At 53.8% G+C, this 15,151-nt stretch overlaps 1 protein-coding gene across 2 annotated transcripts; it reads right to left on the bottom strand.

Moving 5' to 3' along the window:
- Positions 1-2,991: 2,991 nt before the first annotated feature.
- LOC102576985 (zinc finger protein RFP-like) lies at positions 2,992-14,387 on the bottom strand. Of its 2 annotated transcripts, none has more exons than XM_019476611.2 (7): positions 13,882-14,387; positions 12,060-12,155; positions 9,466-9,696; positions 9,057-9,079; positions 8,491-8,603; positions 7,376-7,417; positions 2,992-4,895 (listed from the first exon to the last, which is right to left on the bottom strand). In XM_019476611.2, the coding sequence occupies exons 1-7, from the start codon at positions 14,299-14,301 to the stop codon at positions 4,849-4,851; spliced, it is 972 nt and encodes a 323-aa protein (XP_019332156.1). In that variant the 5' UTR covers positions 14,302-14,387; the 3' UTR covers positions 2,992-4,848. The 2 variants fall into 2 exon arrangements, with proteins under 2 accessions (XP_019332156.1, XP_014460174.1); XM_014604688.3 differs by lacking the exon at positions 2,992-4,895 and adding an exon at positions 5,816-6,997 and having other exon boundaries at positions 13,882-14,386.
- Between the last annotated feature and the right edge of the window lie 764 nt (positions 14,388-15,151).

Below are 15,151 nucleotides of genomic sequence, written 5' to 3'. Positions count from 1 at the left end.
GAGCTTTGTTGGTTGCCCCTGCCCCCCCACCTTTTCTGCTACACCCCCTTTATCAGAGCATTCAGAAATACATAGACTCCTGTGAGGTTTGCGCTTGCACCAAGATCCCATGTGCCAAGCCACTAGGCTTCCTCCAACCACTACTGACACCAAGACAGCCTTGGCGCAAGGTGTTCGTTGACTTGATTACTGATCTGCCTCTTGCCCTAGGGCACTCAAGCATCCTGGTGGTAGTGGATCACCTCACCAAGATGGCCCATTTCATCCCTTGCCCTCACACCACCACAGCCCCAGAGACAGCCCAACTCTTCTTAGGAAATGTCTTCCAGCTGCATGGTCTTCCCAGGGTGTCATCTGGGACCACGGCCTTCAAATTATTTCTGACTTCTGGAAAGAACTCTTAAAATGGTCAGAAATCAAACCCATTGCTGCATCTGCCCGTTTCCCAGAAACTGACAAACAAATGGAATGGATCAGTCAAACACTCAAACAATCTCTCTGATGCTTTTTGAATTATCATCAGGACAGTTGGGTCTCCCTACTCTTGCTTGTAGTATTCCCATGTGGTAACTCCCAACATGCCTCCACCAGCCAGTCTTCTTAATTTTGAATGATGGCCTCCACCCCTGCATTCATCATCTCTTGCCCTCTCAGTCCTCTTGCACACCAACTGCAGCCAATCTAGTCAATCATCCACCAGATCCAACAAGACCTAAAGGAACATCTGGAAGCTGCCAAGGAGCTTACAAGATATTTTCAGATAAGAATCATCAAGAGGCACAAGCCTACTCAGAGGGAGATAAGGTTTGACTACCCACCTGTTGTTTGCACATCTGTCTACCAGACTGAACTACCACTACTTCCCAATCAGTGCAAAGATCAACCCAGTCACTTATAGATTAAGGCTCCCCAGGACCATGAAATTACACCTGGTCTCTCATGCCTCTCTGATGAAAACTCCTAAGGAGAACCCTTTTCCAGGTCAAGCACCAACCTTCCACCTCCCATGTAGGTCCAAGAGAAAGGGTACGTTTTGGTTCACCAGATTCTAGACTCCAGGATGATTGGGGGAAATTGTACTCTCTAATGGACTAGGAGGGTTAAGGCCTGGAGGAAGACTCGTGGTACCAGCAAGTAATGTCCATGTGCCAGACTTTTCTGAAAGGCATCCATCGGGCTCACCCTAATAAACCAGGCTGCAGGGCATCTAGAAGCCCCGGGGCCTGGTTTATTACAAGTGGAGGGGGTTAGTGTAGGGCTTCTGTGCTGCAGGCTGGGTCAGCTCTGTAAGGCCCAGGTAGGCTGCTGCCCTGCAGCCCTTGTTAAGTGAATTGACCCAGAGTCTAGGAGAGAGGATGCTTGCTGGTGGTAGCACTACACAACTCGAATGATTGAACTGTGCTCAGTCAGTAGAATTTGGAACTGATTTGGCTGATTTGGCCCAAGACACTTAATTATGACATTTTTTTTTTAAAGTGCAGAAGTGCTGCTTAGAAGTGTGTTTATGGAGTACCATTGCTAAAACTTGCAGCTGTTTGAGAAAGCATAACATGCATCAGTTCTGGACCAACTATGTTTATATGTCAGCTACTGCAGGCTTGTTTATTTCAAGGTCAGTGTTTTCAAATTTGCTCCTCCCTTTCATGTGTTCAGGGAGAGCAGAGGGGAAAAAGGTGGAAGGGAAAGGCAGGGGAGCTACCTTACTGCTCACCGCCCAATTTATTTTCCTGCTGTGGCAGTGGGTGGGAGACAAATTTAATAATAATAGATTCTATGCCTGGAAAACTACAGCACATTTTATTTTTTTTCCATATATACAATCTAACTATTGGGAGCTCATCTTGTATTCAGGGTTGTCTTTGTCTATGTATTTGAGTAAGTATGGTAGTAGCCCAGCTCAGATGCTGTTGGGGCTAAGGACAAGGATTCTGATTCCCATGAGGGACACCTGGGTGCAGCCTGGTGGAGGGAAAGCAGAAAACACAGGACACTGCTAAGACAACATCAAGCCAGGCAGGAAACATGTTACAATGGAGAAGCAGAAACTTGAGGCGTGCCCACGTAGGGGCAAGAGTCTGGGTTCAACCATGCAGCAGCAGCACATGGAAGAGTGTCAAGAGGCCATAGTCCAAGCTGCTGGTGGACCAAAGACCTATAAAGTAGTTGTAACTGAAGGTCAGTGGTTGAGAAGAAACTGTAGAGGACTGTGGATCAGGAACACTAGGGAGCTGGTATTCAGGAACAGAAGAGACTGGGGCCCAAAAGTCTGATTGAGCCTCTGCCCTCAGTTGGCCAGAGGCCAGTCTGATGCAGCAAAGAATACTAGTGGTGCCCTGAAAGCCATCACCAGCAGGGAGACCCCAGCAGGATAGAACAAATCTTGCTCCTGGAGCTGTGTCAAACAAGGAGTGAGGGCCTGGCCTCCAACCAGCATGCTGGAATGACTGTGAGATTTAAGAGGCTCCATATACACTGGGCTGAAGGAGAAGACCTTCCCCTTTCCCTCCCTTTGTGGGCTATGTGCTGCCAACTACGTCTGTGCAAAGCTTCAGGTGGCGATTCAGTTCAGAGGAGATTCGGCCCGATTCGGTGGCCAAATCTCCGAATCTGAATCAAATCAGGGGACCAATTTAAAGGTCCAAATCGATTCAAAGCTCTCTGAATCTTCAGCAAAGATTCGGAGAGCTTTGATGATTCAGGCAGTCCCCAGTGGCTGCAACAGGGAGCTGCAGCCACTCCAAGCTGGTAAGTAGTAGGGGCAGAGGAGGGGGCGCTGGGGGAGGAGGATCATGGGGGGGACCCCTGCCAGCCCCCCCACTCCCCCAGCTCCCCCATGGCTGCCCCTGCCTGCCCCAGCTTGGTACTTTAAAAAAAAGCCCTGGTACTCACTGGGTGCTGCTGGGTGGAGGGCGATTCCCCCGCTCAGCATGAACCCCCTCAACCCTCCCTCCCACTCCCCCGGCCTCCCCACAGTTGCCCCGCCTGCCAGGCCTCTGGCCTTTTAAGAAAAAAAAAGCCGAGGAAAGCCCAGAGACTCACCGCTCCTGGTGCAGCCTCAGGGACTTGCACAGAGCCCCTCACGTGGCACGGAGCAGTGGGGATCGCCCCTGCTGGCAGCAGCGGTGAGTCCCGGGGTTTCTTCAGGCCTTTTTTTTTTCTGAAAGGTCAGGAGCTGGCCCATGCAGGGCACCTGTGGGGGAGTGGAGGAGGGGGTTGGGGGTTCGTGCAGAGCCCCCCATGCAGCATGGGGCAGTGGGGATCGTCCCCCGCCCGGCAGCACCTGCTGAGCTGAAGCTTTTTTTTGCCCAAGTGCTGGGAGCTGGGGCAGGCAGAGCAGCCATTGCCGAGTTGGGAGAGGGGCAGGGGATGGGCCTGGCCTGGCTTGGCTGATTCAGAGATTCAGAGATTTGGCTGCTGCCAAATCTCCAAATCAGATTCAGCCAAACTGAATCAGGACAGTGATTTGAATCACCAAATCAAGTCATTGTCCCCCGAATCAGCCGAATCTGAAGCGAATACTAGCCGCTTTGCACAGGCCTACTGCCAACCTCTGGCCCCAAAGTTGTGCACCCCTTTTTCCTTTATTTTACCAGGAAATGTACAACAAGCTAAAGGGAAGCTGGTGCCTGGTACTCCCTGGCTTCTAGCCACAGTCCTTCACACACAATTGTGATCATGTCTAAGTCAGTGACATGTGGGAATGGTTCAGTTGCTCCGTGTGTCCAGACCCACAGGAGCAGCCTCCCTGCTTCTTTTGGTTGGAAATGGAAGGACCTGATCTCACAGACATCTCAGCCTTCCTCTCACCATTACAGTGCAATGGTGTGCTCAGATCCTTCCACAGACGGTCCTCTGAATCCAGTGATGCAGCCATAGCAGAAGGGGTGGAAGAGAGAAATCCAGCTCTGGAAGGAAGGTTAGTCAAACCCAGCCATCCAGTCTGACCCAGCTTGTGCCCCCATACCTGGCAGATGGGAGCTTCAAGGTGAGCTTGGTGCACCCAGGACTCGGCTTTTAGCCTGTTTCACAGAAGAGTTTTGGAGCCTCCCCATACTCCTTGGGCACCGTCTTCCCTCCAGCGCCCTCAGCTGACCCCACCCTCATTCCCTTAGCTCTTTCTATGCATGTTTTAGTATTTTTAAGGAAATGTTTTCATGTCCCAGGTCAAATTAGCCAGATCAGCCAGATCAGTTCCCAATCCTTTGAACCATTCAATGTGGCTCTACTACCAGCAAGTATCCTCCACCCCAAACTTTTCCGCCTGTGGCTTCAGATACTTCCAAATCTTTTGACAGGCATTCTACATGCAGGCCCAAGCCCAGAGGCTTGGGGTTTGGATGCCCCCGGGTTTTGCTTGCCCTCAGCCATATGGAGCAGCCCTCAGCAGGAGCAAACAATGGAGGACTCTCCCATTTCCATAAAGTCGGCATGTAGCCGAGATCCTGCCACTGGAAGCTGGCCAGTGGGAAGTTAACTATGAGGCTTTTGTAGGGAGTCCTGTCAGCAAGTAGACAAGGGTGCACCCTCCACTACACAGTGCCATTTTAATTGCATTACCTCAGTCATGGTATTTCCCCTGCTCACATTCTCCAGTTGCCTGCTTGGGCTGAGGTTCCCCTGGGGAAAGGTCTGTCTGCACTGAGGGCAGTAACTTGTCTCCCAACCCCATTCCAGCACTGGGTGATGCAGGCTCAGCAGAAGTTGTGCCCACAGCCCATGATCATCAACAGATCCCTGAAGAACTCCAGGCAGATTCATAGATTGTAAGGGGCTGGAAGGGACCTCGCAAGATCATTGGGTCCAGCCCCCTGCACTAGGCAGGAAAGATAACGGGTCAGGTGGAGCAGGTCACGTCATCCTGGAGTTTTTCCACAGAGCTCTCAGTGGCCATGGCTCTGAGAGGAGAAAAAACAAAGTTTGTCTCATTTTCCTGAGCTCAGAGATAGCTTGACTTGAGAGACAGCTGGGTGTTTCCTTTCTCTAAATGGCTCTGATTGTCTGCTGGACTGTCAGGAGTCTCTGGGTGCAGCCCTTAGATTCCTGGTAAAATTGCCTGTTAACCCTTGGTGGGGAGGTAGTGAGGACAAATGTAATGGAAACAAATGGGAAGCTTGTTAATCAACTACCAATAATTGATAATAATAACAGAGCACTTTAAGGTGAGCCTGCTGCAACCCAAAATATTTTCAGCATAAACTCTCCTGTTGGGCTAAGAATTGCCTAAAAACTGGTTTGGAGAAAATAAAAGCAGCATATGCTTTAGTTTTGATTTACCACCAATCCCAGTTAATGTTCCAACCTCTGAAATGGCAAATACTTCAGACCTGCTGCTGGGGCTGAGATGGAGGAGGTTCCTCTTGAGCTGGGATATAACTAGCATCCCCACCTCAAGTCCTGCACAGGGATCAGTGGGATCTGAGCCTCCAGCTTTCACCAAGGAGACCTAGAACATACTACAGGGACCACGTAATATGACCTTTCATGCACCACATTATTCAGTCTTCATTCAGAGACTCCAACTCCCCAGAGTCCTAGGTCTTGTCCTAGGTCTTGTCCTTTCCTCTGTGATGTCCTGCTCTCTGGTTTCATCACATAGAGTGAGGAGCCTTGTGGGTGAATAAGAGCTTGGCCCAGCTTGAGTTGTCTCTTGGTGAAGAAGGCCAAGGTCCAAGACCAGGCCAAGGAAAAGCAGTGTCCATCCCACAGGGGACATCCTGCCATGTGAGCCAGAGCAATGGGATAGAAGCCCATGCAGGGGAGATGTAGGGAGAGAAAAGGGGGAGTGAAGGCCCAAGAGACAAAGCCATTACAAAACCCCAGTTTAGATGTTTATTGAGATTTCTATGAATGTGAAGCTGCCGGGGCCCAGGGCCAGGCAATACAAGGGAATTGTTGGTATCAGAGGAGCCTGAGGCAGGGAGGCACCTGCCCTGAGTGAAACTCTTCCAGCTCTGAGAAACCCCCCAGCGCAGGGGCCTTTGCTGCACATGAAAAACCAGCTCGAGCACAAACCAGCCCAGCAGCTTCCCACAGGCAGCACCTGGCAGAGCTCAGGCTCCAAGCCCAGGTGACCTCCCACCCCCAGAACCCCCAGCAGGGCTCTGTAGGCAAAGGACACCAAGAGACACTTTGCCCTCAGCCCCAGCCCTGGGCTGCTGGGACTGAAGGGGGTGGCAGCCCCAAAGCTGGCAGCTTCCCCGAGGGTCCATTCTGGCAGCCTTGCTTGAGTCCTGCAGAGCCATCTAGTGTGGGCACAGACAGGCCTGGTGCCACCTGCTGCAATGGGACAGACTTGTCTGTGCAGACTGCACCTTTTGCCTTGGCAGCTCCCAGGACATAAGGAAAGGGGACAGGGGCTGGTAGAAGGGATTCCTCCGGGGTCACAGAGAAGGGAAAGCTGGAGCAGCCCATTTCCCCACATGGGATGTTCCATTCCCCGGCTGTCCCCCTCCCCACCCAACTCAACGGCACAGTCTGAGCTTGGACCCAGTCCTGCACAGCAAGAGCCAGGGCCGGATTCTGTCCCCAGCGAACGAGGCCAGTGGGAAGGTGAAAATCGGAGACTCAGTACCAGCATCAAGAAATGACACATGCCCCCATGAATAGTCCAGACATACCCGGACCCTGCTCGGCGCCTGGCACAGGGACAGGGGGGTGGGAGCAAGGGAAGTGAGAGCCTCAAAGTGACTGAGCCCCCTGTGCACCGCTGACGTTCGTTGCACAGCCCAGATTCCCTCCTCAGGGCTAATTCTGATCTCTCCCTTCCTCCTTACAGACTCTCTGGCGACCCCTATGGCCCAAAACCCCCTCGCCACCTCCACCTCCCAGCAGTGTCTCCCCGAGGTGAATCCCTGACAGCCCAGCACACAGTACAGAGAATCAAATCTCTCAGGAGAGTCTGGCAGATCCTGCCTCATGCCTGTCAGTGTCACACATCTCCAGTCTGGAGACAGGATGAGTTCAGGATGAGCCGTGTCTGGATCCAGAGTCACCGTCACTGGGAGAGAGAATAGCAGTGTCAGGGCAGAGCTCAGCCCTGGGGCAGGTGGGGCTGTTCGTCACCCTCCCCAGAAGCCCTGTCCTGCCTGGGACCATCCTGGGCCCCAGAAGCTGCCTCTGCCCTTGGACCTGGAGGCTGAGCGGAGATAGCCCCACAGCTCCTCACTCTGGCATGGGGGAGAGCTCCTACCCTGATGGAAAGGGAGGAAGTGGCAGCAAATCTATAGGCAAGGACAGGAAAATCCCAACCCAACGACCCAGGCCCCAGCACAGGGGGTTTCAGTGCTGGGCTAGGAGAGGGTTTGACTCTGCTTTAAGGGTGTGGGTTATGTGGGATCATTCTGTTAATGCCAGGACCGGCTCCCCCAGCACTTACCCTTTGTGTACGCTGGCTTCTCCAGTTTAAACGGCAGAGTCTCTGCAGGGGAAAAGGGCAAAGGTATTAGACCTCTGGTGTCTGGTTCATGCTATGGGCTGGGACCTGCCTCAGCCCTGAGCCCCTAAGACTGAACAGAGATATGGGGACAGCTTCTCCCCTTGCTGCTGGGACTGTGGCTGCAGAAGCTGCCTCCACATCTTCCTGCTCCCCTGCAGCCGAGCCTCCTCTCCCAGAATAGGGAGGGAGGGAGCTGCAGGTTCAGGAAGAAGAGTGTAGGGAGGGATGTAACAGCAGCGGTGACCAGGATCCACCTGCAGGTGGCCGCAGTAATGTCGGCAGCAAGGGCAGGTCAAGCGGGGACCACCCGCAGGTGGCCGCAGCAGTCTTCGCGGTGTGGGGTGCGCAGAGGCAAAGGTAGCAAGCACCGAGAGGTGATCAGCAATCACCCACAGATGCCACTGGCAACATCAGCGGAGGCCAATCTTAGGGGGAACACGGCCAATCCCAGGGGGCGCACATGCCCCCCTATGCGTTGCCAATGCCTGTGGGGGTGCAGGATACCAGAGGTGCAGCTTCACCCAGGCCACAGCCCACTTGCCTGTTCTGCTCCTCTCCTGGCCCCTCAGGAACCCTCCCTGCCTACACCTCCTCCCCCAACCACCTGCCCCTCCTGCACCCCTCTCCCCCTTCCCTTCCTCCCACCCCCACCCCCAGCCAAGCCAGAAGGCTCCTAACTTGAAAACCTGACTCTGGTTTAACTTTGGAGGCCTGACATGAGGCACCAGGGCCTAGACATGTGTGGGGCAGGGCCCTGCAGCTCCCACCACCCTGGCTGCAGGTACCCATACTGAGCAGTGCTGGGCTTTGCACCTCTGCAGCTTGGACAAAGAGGCCCCATGAGGAGCCCAGGTTCATCAGTGATTTTCCCAAAGGCATAGAGACGCCCTTGCCTCATGGCTTCATTCCTGCGATCTGCAGGAATATCTGTCCAGCACATTCAGTTTCTCTCCCAATTAAAAAAGATGCAGGCTCCAAATTCAAACCAACTGCTTGCCTCCTCCCCCTCTGCAAGGACACTTCCCTACTCCCTTTCATGGCCCACTTCTCAATACCTTGAAACGTCTTCAGTGTCTCCTGTAGAGCTAGACTTTTTCCAGAGAAGATGATGAGCCTTTCCAGCTCTGGGCAAATCCCCTCTGGCAGCTGGAACTGCTCCGTCTTGCACCTGGGGAAAAAAACAGTCCATGTTATTGATTTTCTTTTTGGAACTCAGCTTCATGGTAATAGCATTGGGTAGATGGAGGGACCTGGAGACTGGCTCTGTCCACGTATGTCAGCCTCAGGGGCAGGGGCAGCACAGACAATGGCAGTGGCAGCTGCCCCAGCAGGGACCGGTAAGTGTTCTTCAGCTTGGAAATGTCCAAGATATATCCTAGGATCAGAAAGGAGCTGAGACTTCATAACTAGTTGGCTCAAGCTCTGGTGGCCAGGACTATTCTCCAGGACAGGCTGCCAGTGCCCAAGGCTGCCACTTGCCTGAAGAGAAGAGGGGGAGGTCCATCCTTCCCACCTCAGGGACAGTCCCAACACTTGCTGGGCTGTGGTGCCCTGCAGAAATGTGGCCACTGCATTGTCTCCAAGACCCTCCCTGTATGGGGAAAGAGGCAGAGCCACGTACCTGCTCAGCGTGCTTTTGATGTCCTAAAGGGGGAGAAAAAGATGGAAGAGTGAGCTCAGTGCCATGCACCCTGGGCACCCCCTACCGGAGGGGACATGCTTCCTCCTCAGACTCTGAGTGTCGCACACAGAAGGATCTGGGAAAAGTTCAGCCCCTTTACAAGCCCCAACTTAGTGGCACCCCCCACCCAAGGGGTGTAATAGGGCAGCTGTGCACCCTGGGCAGTGAAAGTGCACAGGGCAGCAGCAGCTGGGGCAGATATTCTGCATCTCCCATCACTGCCACCAGCATCTGCTTGGGGCCATTGCCCTTCTTGCCCCTCCTCAGTTACGCTACTGGTCCCAGCAGACCCAAGATTTAGGTCTTTCCCTCCTTTGTGCTTGGACTGGAGGCATTTGATGTGCCTCACTTGCAGGAGGTCACTTGCTGGCTGCTGGCACTTCCCCTCCAGTTCCTTGATCAGGCTGTTAAGATGGGAAATCTCCTCAGAGAGCTGGGTGACAGTCTCCCTCTGACTCTCCTCAATCCCCCTCTCCAGCTCTCCCAGCTCCGCCAGCAAGAGTCGTTCTTGTTCCACCAGAAACCGGCGCAGTTGTTCAAATTCAGCCACAATCTTCTGCTTCTCGGCTGCTGCCTTTTGCTGCCATGAACAGAGAGAAACCATGTCAGGGAGGGCAGCCCCTCTGGGGAGAGTCAGGGAATGGCTCGTAAGGCCCCGTGGGCATCATTGTCCGCACGGCCAGGACCCTCGACCTCCCACAGCCTGGTACAGAGTTGGGGGTTGCTCAGGTCTTGGGCCCTGCCTGGGATCTCTGCACTCTATTCATTTTACAAAGCTTTTCTCTGCTTCCCTGAGGGCTAGGACCATATGGAGGGGAGAAATCCAAGGATCTCAGCAAAGAAAGCTTTCCTTGCATGATCAGGGATCCTGATTTTCTCTGTTAAAAAATCCCAAAATCTCCGATAAAAACCCTGAAAATCCACGTTTTCCACAATTAAAGTGAAACGCCACTATATATATAGGTGTCAGTTGAGCACAATATTTTATTGATATATTTACAATTTTAAAGCCATTTGGAAGCCTACCAGTGCCTCAATCATTATAATAAAATAAATTCTAAATACCTATATAGTTTGGCATTTGATTTTGTTGGTTTTTTTATCATAGAAAATTGGAGCTCCCCTTGCCCGCTTTGCTCACCAGGACGCAGGTCCAGCTGCAGCTGTGCCCCCAGCTTCTTTGCAGCGCTGAACAGCCCTGATATGCTGGTGCTCCTCGTTCCCTAGCCACAGACCCCCCACCCCCAGCACTGCCAGTAGCCCTCAGTCCTGACCCACAGCCCCCTGGCTATGCTGGTGCCCCTCACTCTCGACCTGCAACCCCCTGTCCCCAGCGTTGTTCCTCTCTCTGAACCTGCAGCCCCCCATCCCTGCTTGTGCTCTTTACTCCTGACCTGCAGCCCCCACTCCTCTCAGCCCTGCTGATGCCCCTCAATCCTGACCCACTGCCCTCCAGATCCCAGTCCCCCAGTGTGTGGGGAAGGAGGTTGTTGTGTGGGGCAAGGGGATTGTGTGTGGGGCAGTGGGGTGGGGTGCGTGGCAGCATGGGGGGGTATGGGGCAGAAGGGTGCCCAAACATAGGTGTCCCCATAAGTATCGAAGGGTGAATGGGGGGCACAGGCCCCCCCAGATTTGTGTGACCCACAGCAGGGCATGGGGCTGCAGCCTGGTCAGACCAGCACGGGCAGGAGCCACCTCTCTGGCCTAGAAGACGGGGTCCAGCGTGGGAAGGCAAAATGCAGCATTGAGACTTAGTGTCCCCGCCACCACATCCATGCTACTAGCAGCATTAGGAATAACAGAGTGGGGGCAGGCCACACTGCCCTCACCTCCTCCCACTGTGAGGGCCACAGCTTTACCTTGGAGGGGAGGTGGAATGGGAAGCAGCATGGGTAGCCTGAGAGGAGCAGCAGTGCCAGCCAGGCCATGGCGGAGGGGTAGTGTCGTGGCCCGGCATGCGAGTGGCTGGGGCAGGAGGAGGTGAGGACAGTGTGGCCCCTCCCCAGGCCTGTTACTCCTTGCAACAGTGCAGCTGGTGCTGGGGCAGGGGCGGCAGCAGCAATGAGTCTTGCTGCCCCACTCCACCCTCCCACGCAGGGTCCTGCCTGCTGAGCCACGAAAATGGCTCCTGCCCATGCCGATCTAGCCAGCTGCAGTCCCATGCCCCACTGTGGGCACAGAAATCTGGAAGGGCATGTACACCCCCAAGCCCCGCCAACACATCACCTATGGTGCCCAACCCCTCCCCAGGAGCACACGCAACAGCGGGAAGCCAGCTTCCCTGATAGCCCCTGCACCATCCTGCCAAGCCACCCATGGCTCCACCCCTGGCTGGACCCCACAGTCTCACATTATTGTCCCGGCCCCAGGTGCCATGCACCACCACAGCTGGGCAACACTCCCAGCCCCAGCCGCCAACCCTGCCCTGCTCCCTCCCTCAGTTTGGGGGCTCTGTGAGAACTGCAGCCGCCACCTCAACCTCCCCTCGCATCCCCCTCCCCCTGTGTCGCCTATGCCCCCCCATAGACTTACTTCCAGAGAGCTGCAGCAGCTGCTCCACCACATTGTCTGCCTGCCAAGTGCATGTGTGCCCATGCACATGCCTGTGGTGCCCCCTGCCTCTGATCACCCTCCTCCCACTCCCCCAAGCCCCAAGTAGCCCCTTGCAGGCTGGAAGTCTGCCAGCCTGCAAGGAGAAACCCACCGTTTCCCCAGTTTTTCTCCTTTAAAGGAGAAAATCCACGTTTTTCTACTGCAAACGGGAAATCCAGATCCCTGCTTATCACTGATGAGTGGGTTTGCAAGGCCTGGCTGCATGCCTCTGCCACCGCACACTGCAACACACAGTCACAAAATGACACGGTCACTGTTTCACCAAACATGCAGAGCAGGAGACAACCCGTCCTTCCTCCCCCATGTCAGCCTGGCCCCAGCAGCACCCACCTGATATTCCTGGTGTTTCTGACATTCACTCCCTTTCAGTTCGTTAAGCCTCTTCCTCTCTCCCCTTAGAAACTGCAGCTGAGTCTGAATTTGTTCCTGAGGGAAGGAAAAATCCTTGGGTCAGTTTTCCTTTGTGTTGGAAGATGGAGTCTTTTCCCCACACCATAGCTGAGAGGGCTGCCTGAGGGTGCACTGTGAGGGCAAAGACAGGCCCAGGAAACTCCATGTGCTCAGGCTGGACCAGCAGCTCTCAGTACAGTGCACCCCTTTCCAGGAAGCAGCAGCACTGAATAGTGTATACTTGATACAGATGGAGCAGCAAGCAGCCAGCTTCCAGCTCCTGCCCAGCAGGAAGAGCAGATTGAAGAACTCGAGCAGGTCCTGAGGATGTGCCACAAAGCAACACTATAACCAGTGGGGAAGTGCAGACTGTCAGTGAAACGCACTGACTGCACAGCAAACAATACGGCCTGGAATCCACAGTGGTCGACACACTAGAGTGCCAACCAGTCTTAGGCAGCTGAGCAGGACAAAACCACAACTCTGGTCTCTGTGAACAGAAAAGAAGAAACTCAGAAGTGAGGCACCAGTCCTGAAGTATTACAGCCCAGCAGTACAGCTACAGCTACAGCTACAGCTACATTTGGATGCCTCAAAAAGAGCAGTATTAATGCAGAACCAGCACAGCACAGCATTTGCTAGCCAGGCCTGGACAGAGGCAGGAAAAGGAGGTGCTCAGATACAAAAGGAGCTCCTAGTCGTGCTCTCTGGACTGGAGCGGTTCCACCACTTCACCTCTGGACCCATCATTAGCCCCTGAAGCCATCCCTGAGAGCACCAAAGTGCCGCATGTTATTGAGACTTCTGCACTGATGTAAGCATCAGCTCCTGGCCTGGGAAGTAAGTCACTGCCAGTGGCAGATGCAGTGAGCAGGGCCTGCCTTCCAGAGTATGCCACATGGGGCTCTGTAGCAGGGGAAATAAAGTCTATCAAAGTACTACTACAATACCTCTCTGTCCCCAGGCAGCTACCAGGGGGGGTTGTAACAACTTAAGGGAAACTGGTGCCTGACACCCCCTGGTTTCAAGCTACAGCCCTTCACATACAACTGTGGGTCATTTTTTCTGCAGTGATATCGGAGAAGGTTCAGCTGTTCTGTGTGTCCAGAGCCAGGGAAGCAGTTTCCCTGCTTTATCTGGTTTGAAACAAGGATCTGATGGCAAAGACATCTCCGTCCTTCTTGTCTCATTCTAGTAGGACTGTTTGCACAGAGGCTTCCACCAAGCAGCCCTCCACGTGCAGGGATGCAGTTGCCACAGTGACCCTAGGAAAGAGAGATCCAGGGCTAATTTTTTTTTTAATTTGTATCCAAGGCCAAATTAGCCAAAACTAATTCCAAATCCGAGAGTCCAGAACCATAAGTGGCCCTACTACCGGCAAACATCCTCCACCCGCACCTGGGGCTTCAGACATTTCCAAAACCTTTGGCAGGCATCCTACTTGCAGGCCCAAGCCCAGAGGCTTGGGGTTCGGATGCTCCTGAGTTTTGCTTGCCCTCAGCCATAAGGCACTCGGAGCAAGCAAGGGAGGAGACTCCCATTTCCGTAAACTGGCCTTAAAGCTGCTGCACCTCAGCGGGTACTGAACCACGCCAGAAGAGCAGTTCTCCTGCAAAGTGGTTCAGGAAAACTGCCTTCTTGGACACAGATATATGTTATTTCCCCTGCCAGGTTAAGAAGCCGCTATGCTTGTCCTGAGCCTTCTAAAGGGAAGTGTAAGTCACACCCAGCTGTACAGCTGGACCGGGCCCATGCCCCGTACCTTGCACTGCTGGGCAGCTTCCTGGATGGGAGCTGCGGGGTGAGCTCGGTGTGCCCGGGACTCTCGGCAGATCAAGCACATCAGTATCTGGTCTGTCTCACAGAAGAGCTTCAGAGCCTCCCCATGCTCCTCACACATCATCTTCCCTCCGGCTCCTGCAGCTGACTGCACGCTCAGGCCCTTGACTAGTTCTACAATATTCACAAGCAGCCTGTTTGGGCGGAGGATCCTCTGGGGAAAGGTCTGTCTGCATTGAGGGCAGGCGACATCTGTCTCGGCCCTCTCCCAGCACTGGGTGATGCAGGCTCGGCAGAAGTTGTGCCCACAGTCCACGATCATCACCGGTTCCTTGAAGAACTCCAGGCAGACAGAGCAGGTGGCTTCATCCCGGAGACTTTCAACAGAGCTGGCAGTGGCCATGGCTGTGATGATCAGGAAGAATTCAGGGCTAGTTTCACTTTCTTGTGCTCAGAGCTGGGCTCACACTGGGGCGTTTCCTTTCTGGGAAATGACTCCATTGTCTGCTGACCTGGCCAGGAGCCCAGAGGTAAAGATCCAGCCCTCGGATTACTGGGGAATCTGTTAACCCTTTGTGGAGAGGCAGCTGGGGACCACTCCAGTAAAAACAACAGGAAAACTATTTTAAGCCACTGACTGGTAATTCAATGCCCCCAGCTTTTCTCAGTGCATCTGCTGTCAGTCAGGAGATTTTCATGGCCATCAGGACTGTTATTTGGAGCTGTGAACTGCCTAAAAACTCAGATTTACCTGAGTGTTCAGTTTTCCATAGGGATAGGGATGCGGAGGATATAAAAGAAAGAAAAATAATCAAGCACTCACCTCCAATGAATCTGATTTCTCATGTTTCATTTCAAAGCTCTTCAATGCCAAAGGCTTCTCCAGACCTGGCACTGCACCTGGGGGGAGCCCTGGTGCCTCCCCCTTGAGAGGAATAATGAGATTCAGCTGGGGCAGAGCCAGTATCACCCCATGGCGCCCTGCACAGGGATCAGGAGGATCTGAGCCTCCAGTTCTCACCGAGGAGACCCAGAAAGCAGGGGTGACTGGTGCCTCCTGAGTCAAATCTGCATTGTCCTGCACTGCTGTGCATGGATGGGCCTTTCTTTTCCTCCCTAGTTGCTCACAGTACAAGGCTGAACAACGATATGATGACAGCTGCTCCTTTACTCAGCACTTCTGACACCACAGACCCTTCTTGTGGGATCAGGACAGCCATATACAGTCAGGAAGAAACAGCATCCTATTGATG

The sequence above is a fragment of the Alligator mississippiensis genome, chromosome 4, assembly GCF_030867095.1.
Source record: "Alligator mississippiensis isolate rAllMis1 chromosome 4, rAllMis1, whole genome shotgun sequence".
NCBI classification, from domain to species: Eukaryota; Metazoa; Chordata; order Crocodylia; family Alligatoridae; genus Alligator; species Alligator mississippiensis.
The sequence above is the reverse complement of the archived record's forward strand: the minus strand, read 5'-3'. Positions and strand labels throughout refer to the sequence as shown.

Bases quoted from the DNA above. Each gene is read 5' to 3' on its own strand.
- LOC102576985 (XM_014604688.3), bottom strand. From the start codon at position 14,301: ATGGCCACTGCCAGCTCTGTTGAAAGTCTCCGGGATGAAGCCACCTGC. The intron at 9,697-12,059 runs GTGGGTGCTGCT...TGTTCATGGCAG, and splicing joins AGAAACACCAGGAATATCAG to CAAAAGGCAGCAGCCGAGAA. The intron at 8,604-9,056 runs GTACGTGGCTCT...TTTTTTCCCCAG, and splicing joins ATCAAAAGCACGCTGAGCAG to GTGCAAGACGGAGCAGTTCC.